The sequence below is a fragment of the Eptatretus burgeri genome, chromosome 9 (genome assembly GCF_056783735.1).
Source record: "Eptatretus burgeri isolate ZD-2024b chromosome 9, Ebu_testis_v1, whole genome shotgun sequence".
In the NCBI taxonomy this organism is placed as follows: Eukaryota; Metazoa; Chordata; class Myxini; order Myxiniformes; family Myxinidae; genus Eptatretus; species Eptatretus burgeri.
Window position 1 is genome coordinate 92,983,304 of NC_140969.1, and position 10,054 is coordinate 92,993,357.

At 43.0% G+C, this 10,054-nt stretch overlaps 1 protein-coding gene across 2 annotated transcripts in view; it reads left to right on the forward strand.

The window, feature by feature from the left end:
- The window catches only part of CAPN3 (calpain 3), a 101,092-nt gene that overhangs the window by 13,488 nt on the left and 77,550 nt on the right, over positions 1-10,054 (forward strand). For both annotated transcript variants that reach the window (XM_085896132.1, XM_085896133.1), the window contains exons 2-3: positions 2,263-2,332; positions 5,453-5,571. In XM_085896132.1, the coding sequence (XP_085752258.1) occupies positions 2,263-2,332; positions 5,453-5,571 (189 nt within the window). The remainder of the gene's footprint in view (positions 1-2,262; positions 2,333-5,452; positions 5,572-10,054) is intronic.

Here is a 10,054-nt window from a genome sequence, read left to right on the forward strand (position 1 = left end):
TTTGTCCATATCTTGATCTCAATTAATGAAGTTAAAGTAACAAAAGAATTAGCGCTGATGAATACAGGTATGTCATGAATGTTTCTTAGGTTAGCTTTATACATCTTGTTGCGGGCCAGGGGTCTGGCGGAGAGAACGACAACTTGGTGGGGGAATCTACGTCGATTCCCACCAGACTCCCCGGAATTGTCGGCCGTCGCTCACGGATAATTCCGTGACGCGGCGGGTCGCTTAACCGACCGTGGACACCAATGCCTCAACCGTGTGGCGTGGGGTCCTCCTGTCTAGAATCAAGTTACCTAATGAACCACGCAGTTTTGACTACCGGAGAACCACGCCCTCGGTACGCCTTGCCCGAACCAGATCACTCTACCAACTTCTGACTACCTTTCCGGATCGGATGCAGTCTCGCGGCACTGCCAAGGACGTACCAGCTGGAAGGAACGGATTATCGGGAATAAAGACCCGGCTAAACTCAGATCCGAACCATGCTGGACCAATGGAGGAAAATACAGACGAGCTGGGAACATTTCTACAATTATTTATTTACAATAAGCGGGGAAAAGCATTGTGGCACAACAAAAAGGTTTATTTGATACGTAATGTAGGGGAAAGATGAGAGAGGTGTGGTGCGGAAATTTTACAAGCAACTTACAAAAGCGGACACAGTGCAGACTTGATGCGAGATTAATAAAATCAACAATTACAACAATGAAGATCTTATACAGGCTTATCTAACGGACAGGCGCCAACACACGCAGACTAAATAAACCCAATGAAAAGAAAAGGGCCCTTTTGTAGCCAGCCAGGGAGGGAGGGAGTTGAGGTCACAGTTTTTGGTACCTGAGCGTTTCGAGGGAAGGGACGCTCCATGGTGCGGCACCCGATAAAAGCTGTGCAGTTCGGTCCACAGCCGCACGTGTGGTAATCGTGTCTGGCGGAGTTCAAAGAGGCGAGAGATGAGTAGTAGGCAGGACCAGATTAGAGGCTTGGTCGAGGTCGTGTGGGCGAGGACCAGTACAGTAGGCGGGCCGTCGAGGCGAGACATAGGCAGAGCCAGGCAGCAGGAACACTTTCACAACAATTCTCTTCAACCTCTCCAAACTGCAATTCTCTTCAACCTCTCCAACGACCCCAACTTCGACAACCAACTTCCCACTCGACTCTGAGGAATGCTCCGTACTTTATAGATCACGGAGCTCGTGGAGGAGCCATGGCGAAACCGACGTCATCGTCCGATCCGAGCATCCCGATTGGACCGGGCCTTCATGTGGTCCATCCCTCTGGGCGGGGTTTCGGCCAGACTCCGGTCTGGCCCGCCCACGCCGCGCGTCTGGGTTTGGAAAGGTGGACGCCGATGCGGCTTTCATAGTGAACTTCGGGATTCTGCCTCAGAAAACGAGACTCCGGATACAGTGGGTAGTCGGTGGTACGCTATGGTGAGCGAGACGAGGGTGCGAGGCAATTCACCTCAGAAAATAAATGAGGAAGAGTGGAAAGTGGAATGGAGGGGAAAATGATTTAATAAAATAAAAGGGAAAAAATGATTTATTAATCCTAACTATAGCCCATCGCAACACACTCCCTCGTCTTCCCACTAGACAAAAGATAGGGACCTAACTACACGTATATTAATGACATAACTGACTCAGGACAACTGTATGTTGTATGCAGAAGGTTCCGAGAACCGTAACAATATATATATATATATATATATATATATATATATATATATATATATATATATATATATATATATATATATATATATATGTATGTATAACATGGTGGAATTTGTGAAAGAAAATTTGAAGAAGAAGACTTTTGGTCACAAGTATGCAGACATAACCATATACATTTGCTCCATTACAATAAGAGAGATTGGGTCAAAATATCAAAGAGCAAAGTCACAGTAAGTACAAATAGGCCACAATAGTCCGTCCGCCGCATAGCGTGACGCGGCCGGTTTTTGTAATCGCTTCCGTGTTTCTTTATTTACTATTTTAGCTTTTGCGATCAAATTTTCAACAAAGCTTTATCATGAGAATATTGAGGACACTAATTGATAAATTGTACTTTTTTTTTTTACCTGTTGTTTTCGTCAAGTTTAGTTTGAATACAATGTATATGCAGACTGGTTTTGCAGTTTGATATGCTTTTGAGTTCATCTTGTAGACTGGGTACATTTCCTCCATAATTAAACTTCAATCTTCCTTTCACATGATTTTGCCTGCATTCCTCTGGCATTTTTTTTTTCTGCAGGAGATCTGTAAAAATCCATGTTTCATTGTGGATGGCTGTGACCGCACCGATATCATTCAAGGAGAACTGGGTAAGGGAAACAACCTGGTATGACTGCTTGTGATATTTGCCGTTGCATTCCCTTTCACTTTCACCGTCTCCCTCTTTTATCCCCAAACCAATTAGGGTTATAGTTCGATTGATAGTTGCTGACGTTCTTAGCAATGACCAACTTCAATACATCTTGTTGTCCTTTACATTTTGGAATCATCCGACTTGTTGGGGTATACACCTCTTGGGGTTTCCTTCCCTTTGGTGTACGTATGTTGTCCGTGGTGCCGAACCCATCTCGTTCTCTAACGACTGCAACCCAAGGTTTGCGCTTCACGAGTATGTACGATCATACCGATTGGCTACCAATTAAATGGATCTTTGTCAGTTGGGGTCTGTGACTTCTGAGTGACGTTACAGTGACCACATCAATGGTGTAACGTTTTTGAAACTTGCAATTCAAATAAACAGATACAAAGTCAAATGAGGAAGTTCACCCTTTCAGATAATGCAATGTCCAACTCCGATTCCCACGTTGAGTTGTTCCCGCCCAGTGTCCCTGTCCTGCCGGCTCAACTTACGCTTGTTCACCTCGTCCACCAGGGCTGTTAAACGATCGAGTCTTGGCGCGGTGTTCTCTCTCGTACGCTGGCCCGTCCAGGTGATTAAAGAGCTCAAAGGAACTCTTTGCCGAAACACAATCTCAAATAAGTTTTAACCAACCTGATTATAATCGGCTCCACATATTAACACCTCGTTCACTCATCAGAGTTAAATCAAGCACGGGGCCGATGGATACACACGTCTCATCACGTCACCCATCTCTCTACACCTAGTGGATTTTTCCCTCTCTCTACAGCGGGTATATATGGTATCACAGAACGATCCCATGCCGTCCAGTAACTGCGGTTCTTGTCCATCCTGGAAAATTCATCTGAGAATGTTCCAGCATCTTCACAAATCTCACAAGGGCAGTTTACAGTACGATACTGCGATCCACTGTCAAAATTAGCTCATTACATCAAGCAGTTTATTGTTACAATTCGCTGATTCAAACTACAGCAAACATAACATGTAACCGTCAATTTTAATCATTCATTTTTAGGCATTTACTAATGCTTATCCACAAATACCACAACATCGAGCTTTCAACTGCCATGACTGTTTACTTTGGAGTCCTGACATTTTTCTATAAATTTCTGTTCGAATGTCTGACAATGTTGCTGTTTTGAATGCAAATTATTCCCTCCATTTCTAGATTTCAATCAAAAGGGTCACAGCTATTACCTGAAATTTGTAAGTCAGATCACAAATGGCAGGTTATAACAATAACAGTCAGACTGGAATCCTGTTGCTCTCGTTTGGGAGGAATCAACGAGAGGATGGTGCAGGGCATTGCAATGGGAGCTGAAAATTTTTTATCTTGACACACAACATAACATCTTACTTCATCCCATCATGTTTTATGAGCACCTGCCTACAACCTGTATAAATATCTGGACAGTTTTCTGAAATGCAGTCTTGGCAGAACCAAATGGCTTGTCAGCAACAATGTGGTTGCTGATTAGGTGACCCAGCTTGTGGTTGAAGCTGATGAAACCAATTTTTCATTTGGTGTGGAATCTCGTTACTTTCACCAATGAAGGTGGGCAGAGGTTGTTTTCACCCATGCTGTCTGTCTGTGAGCAGTGTATCTCAAAAGGTTATCAAAATATTCGGATAAAATTTTGTTGACAGGTTGGGTATGTGACAAGGACGAATCGATTATATTTTGGTGAAGATCCGGATCTGGATACAAGAAATTTGTTTCTTCACCATTGAGAGATGGGGCCAAAAACGATATGTAGCACAACATCTCAAATAAGTGTGAATGGATTATGACAACACTTGGTGGATGCATTGGTTAGGTGACAATAACAAGCTGATGAGATTTTGGTTCAGATCTAGTTGTAGATCCAGCTATCAGTGGGATAGAAAGTGTAAACTGTTCAGCCTGGCGGAGGTATGCGCTGTACCGAGTGCTCTTCTTGTTTTGTTTGATTGTTTGTTTTAAAAAGGAGCAAGGCTCATGGAAGTGCAATCAATGTAGAACTGACCATGAGACTCACATCGCGAGAACGAACAAACAGGGAAAGAGGAGAGGGAAGAGGGGATAGGAGGAAACATTGAAACTAGTCAGTAAGGTTAATGGGGATAATCAAGATCAAGGGTCAGAATTTGGGATGACAAGAGATGGTCGTGCACGTTTTGCTTGAAGTCCTGAAGGGAAGAGCAAGACAGAAAAGCTTGTGGAAGGTGGTTCCATAGACGGAAGAAGTGAGGAATAAAATAGAGCCCTGGGAGCAATGTTGGAGAATAGACGGTAGAAAACACGAACCTTCCTGTGATGTGAAAACATCAGACCCTGTGCTCTGGCCTCGTTATGGGAGAGTGCTATTGACCTGCCAAATGGCAATAGCCAGGCAGCATCTGATGAAGCATAACACAGGGAAGATGGGGGGGGGCAGGGGGGGTGCAGAACCTCATCAATGGATTCCTATGCAATTGTGACTTGCAAATACTCCACTTGGATGACACATGCTTTCTTTATAGGGGTAAACATTACAGACAGTACTTTACCATTTACATGGGAGGGGGGGGGGCAACTGGTATCTGCCATGGTTACCAATTTTAAGGGGATAATAGAACATCATGGTGTCCCTCGCCCACTTCACCGAGTTAATACAGGACATTTAGCGCTTGTGGGGAGAAGGCCTGATGGTGATTGTGCAGCAAAATCACGAGCTTGCTTCTTGACGTCACACAGTCTTGCGTATCCACAAGCAGATATAATATTTCAGATGGGTGTTAATGAACATAGTGCGATAACACTAACTTAAATAGGATAGTATTGGGTTTAAACCATGCCTGACCCCTTCAAGCCTTTGAGGCTACACCTTTTTGCACTATGAGCATGACGTGTCAGCACTCCAGCCGATGCTTGGGGAATGCACAATCCAAAGCAACCTGCAAGCTTCATGTTCAACCTCATCTGAAGGTGGAAATGTATCATTTAGACCTATGTAAAAATCGCCTAAACATTCATTCTTTTCAATTGCATGGATTTTTATTCTCAGCGTGCTGGATGTGAGTTTTTATTGGAAGGTTGTCGGGGAGGCAGGTGATTGCTGGGTGTTGGCTGCTTTCTCCTGTCTGACGATGAATCAACAACTTCTTACAAGGGTCGTGCCCACAGACCAGGGCTTTAGTGATGGCTATGCTGGGATCTTTCACTTCCAGGTGAGACAACATGTCTGTAGCAGTTAATTGCACACAAACCATATCGCTTTGTTGTCGTGTAAAACCCTTCCAAGCTTAGCTATTGATAGACTGAAGTGCATGCTTATATTTATTTAAATATGGTATGTTTTATTCGACAAGGTGGAACATCTTCCAATTTTTTTAATTTGGTAAAAGTTATTTGAACCATTATTTTGTTGATGAACCCATTCACTCAATCTTGATGCTGTACCATGACTCAGTAATAACTTCGTGGTCTGTTGTCATGGGTTAGTATAGCGACTAAATATCCATATAAAGTTGTTTATTTAAATGGTACACCTGAGTACAATGACAACCTAATGCAATAGAAATGCACCATTTTGACATGTTGAGATTAATTTCAAAAAACAGATCTTCATGCTTTCACATCTTACATTCTTACAAATCAACCTATAAAAAATAAATGTCAGTCAATTTGTGTGCATGCATCAGTGTGCGTCCTCTATAACACCAAAGCCATGAAACCAAGCAGCCTGAAACTTTGCATGCATACCAAGGGAACTCCAAGAGAGTGCATTGAATGGAAATTGGGCTGTTAGGGTTAATTTAAACACCCCTTTTGAAGATAATTAATGGTTAAACCAGAAACAGGCTTACTTTTGGTCAGCCTGCATTCGGTTCACTCACCTCGGGGTCGTAATGCGGCATTTTCTCAGCTCAGATCAAAAATGCCTTGCCTTGGAACAGGTCGGTTTCTGTACGATAAAGCTTCATATCTATGAATTGCTGTACACATCACTGATCTTCATATGATATGTGAAATTGCTGGCTATGTCGCAATGTTTATAAATGCCCGGAGACACCAGTGTTTGTGCCTTCATTTAATTTCTGCAATTGCGATAAGCTCAAGAATCTCTTAATCTGAGCAGAATTTAAAATTTTAAACTGTGTAATTGACCTTAGCAGCAGTTCTGACTCCTAAAAAAATAATTGTTCATTTGTCCAATTTTCACATTGTTGGACATTCTGTGCATCTTTGGGTGGTGTTTAGTGTGACTGATCATTAATCGCTTGCTTAAGGCCCGGTCACACCTTGACGTTTTAGCCAACGTATGCCGATTTTTGAATTTTTTTTCTAAAACGCTGGCACACGTTGAATACGTTATGGGTAAGTTTTGATAACATTGAGAGCACGCTGGCATACGTCGTAGTACGTTGCCATACGTCGTTGTACATTGGCTTTAAACGTTGTACTTTTCGGTTGTCCTCAAATTTTTTCATGCTTGAAATTTCACGACTTATGCCGGCGTATGACTCACACGTTCCGCTACGCTGGCCACAAGTTGTAGGCACGGTCTGCGATCGTTGACAGACGTCAACACATGCTACTTGTAAGTTAATCATAAGTTGAGACACGTCGAGGTAATGTTTAGCATACCCGAAACTTATTTCCTACCTATGATTAATGTGTTGTTGGCACGTTACGCGATCGTTGCCACACATCGACAGACGTTACTTTTAAGTTACTCATAGGCTGAATGTATAATGGATCGTCCTTGCGTCAGCGTCCACGGCCACGGCCAGGACACTTATTTGCAGCATTCTTCAAACTTTTCTTCGGCATGACGAGGATGTTCACACTTCGATGTCTAGCTTGGCTATGATTCCAATTGTCCATCGGCAGCGTCTATTTAAAATAGTCGAGTTTGAGCGTTTTAACACGTTCAGAAGAAACGTTTCAAATTTCCAAACCCCAGCGTCAAAAAAAACAAAACAAAAAAAAACAAAGGCGAGTGACAGCAATTTAAATCGTTCATTGTAAACAATGAAACTAGCTGAGTGGTACCGTTTAAAAGTCGTTGAGTGTAAAAAAAATCCAATTGTTGAGCGCAAGCGTCTACTTTCAATCGTGGAGATGCAGCCATTTAAATCGTTGAGTGGCAGCCTATGAACCTACCCGTGGACACGTGGACGCAAGGACGATCCATCATAACCCACACCCTCCCCCTCACACCCACCTACTACTGCCAACATGAACCAACTACTACTAATACTGATACTGATACTGATACTGTTACTGCTGACATGGACATCGACTCAAAAAGGACTCGAAAACACTGTTGGGTTCCCCTTTTATGAACACCATTTTATACACCAATTCCCAAAACCGCTGGGAACACGTCTTTATATGGCAGTTGTAAGCGAGAAACACATTCATTTTTTTTTTTTTGTCGACCGGAAGACGTCATTGGAATATGTCTACATACGTCGATGTGTGTTGGGACTACGTAAAGAATTGGTTCAAAGCACGTCAAACATAAGTTAGAAATAAGTTTCGCGTAAAAAAGACATTACCGCGACGTGTTTCGACTTATGAGTAGCTTATAAGTAGCCTTTGTGGACGTGTGTAAGCGTCCACATATCGTGTGTAAAACTTATCCTCATCGCATGCGGAACGTGTGTCATACGCCGAGTATGTCGTAAAATTTTGAACATGTTCAAAATTTCTTGACGTACTCTACTTACTATGACTGATGATAGCGTATTTAGCGTTCTACTCGCGCATACCAAACTTACTCATACCGTATTCGACGTGCCCCAACGTTTTAGACACACTTTTTGTTACGTCGGCATACGCTGGCAAGATCGCCAAGGTGGGACCGCGATTTTGACCCTTCCATTTCTACGGCAGTTATGATTCGAATCGTTGTGCGTCAGCCTTTTAATAGGCTACGTCACGACATCGTTGGCGATGCGTGCAACGCGCTATGCCTGAGTTAGACTATCGTTGGGCATCGGTTGTGTAGGCCGACAACAGGTTCAGCATTCGTTGGTATAAGTTATCTATAACACAACGAAACGTTCTGTGTAGTTACCAATGCGTTATACATAAAACCAAGTCGCTATGAATACGTCCGAATCTTTAAAAAAAAACATCAAAAGTTCAACGTCAGCCAGCGTTTTACATAAATTTTAACATGTTGCCATCGCTGGCTAAAACGTCAAGGTGTGACTGGGCCTTAAGCCAGCCCGTTCCTTATCAACCCTGACTCCTAAAAAAAAAAGTGTTAATTTGTCGAATTTGCACATTGTTGGACATTCTGTGCATCTTTGGGTGGTGTTTAGTGTGACTGATCACTAATCGCTTGCTAAGCCAGCCGTTCCTTATCAACCATTCTGTTGGAGTGCTTTCTTGAGTGCTTAAGCCACTTAGCAAGTGCCCTTCATGCTTGGTTACATGTGTGGTCCGCTGGTTTTGCGCATGCACGCACGTACACACGCACACACGCACGCATGCACACACACACACACACACACGGCGGTCCATTACAACTAATGCCCTCAAAATTATTTCCATTAATTTATCGACTTGGCAACTCCTTGCTCCCATTCCCCTCTACCCCGTCATGAGTTTTCCTCAATCCCTTCATCCACTCCCACTTGTATCCCTTCTCTCACTACCTTATCTACCCTTTACCCCCAAACACAAGCTGCAGTTTTAAGCTCATTGATTTTAGTGGTGCAAGAGTGCATAGAATACAAAAAAAAACATCTCAAATGATCAGGATAATTTCCAATGTCTGGTCTTCATGCAGAGAATTGACATATTTTATTACATTATGACTTGTAAATTGTAATGACCACTACCACCAGGAATAGTCAGCAGATGGTCATTGCTGCTCATAGATGAGGCAGCTGCGGCTGTTATGGGATGCAATCTGTGCCTCATTACTCCATCATGTGAGGAGGTTTAATAATATACATACAGTATATATATATATATATATATATATATATATATATATATATATATATATATATATATATATATATATATTGTTGTAGTATTCCCGCCCGCCCGGCGTGCGAACGACCGCGTTTCACCAATAGCAGCCGGTTCGCCCACCGAACGGACAATCCAGTCGTGACTATCTGCAATGGTGTCAGAAACCAGTCACGGATGGGTTTTCAATCCCACCACAACCTTGTCCGTACCCTACCCGCGCACTACAGGGTCCGATCGCCAAATCTTCGATTTACCTAATTATTCGCGCAGCTAGGTTACCGAGAGGTTGTACCTCAACGGGACAGCTTGGAAACGAGCCGCTTAAGCAGCCCGCTTCCTTTTGGGATAACCGAGTGGGGTAATATCGTGCAGTCCCGTTGAACCCGATCACTTTACCGGTTATTTAAAGCCAACTAATATTCCGCAATACAAGATGGCATTTCAATGGGGGCATGGACGCAACGAACAGGTTTACATTTAAACCAGCACATTTATTTACTCTACGTATGCAGGAACAACCATGCAGTCATTCAAACACACCAACATGCACGGATACAGAACAAGCAATGAATGTGGCACGGCACGTGGGCAAGACAAAGCGCTACAACCGTCTGTAAGTAATTATTAATGTACAGTCACTCACACAGTTTTACTGACGGGACTCGGCGCCACAACATTCATTCGAAAGAAAAGCAGGAAAAATACCCCATCAAA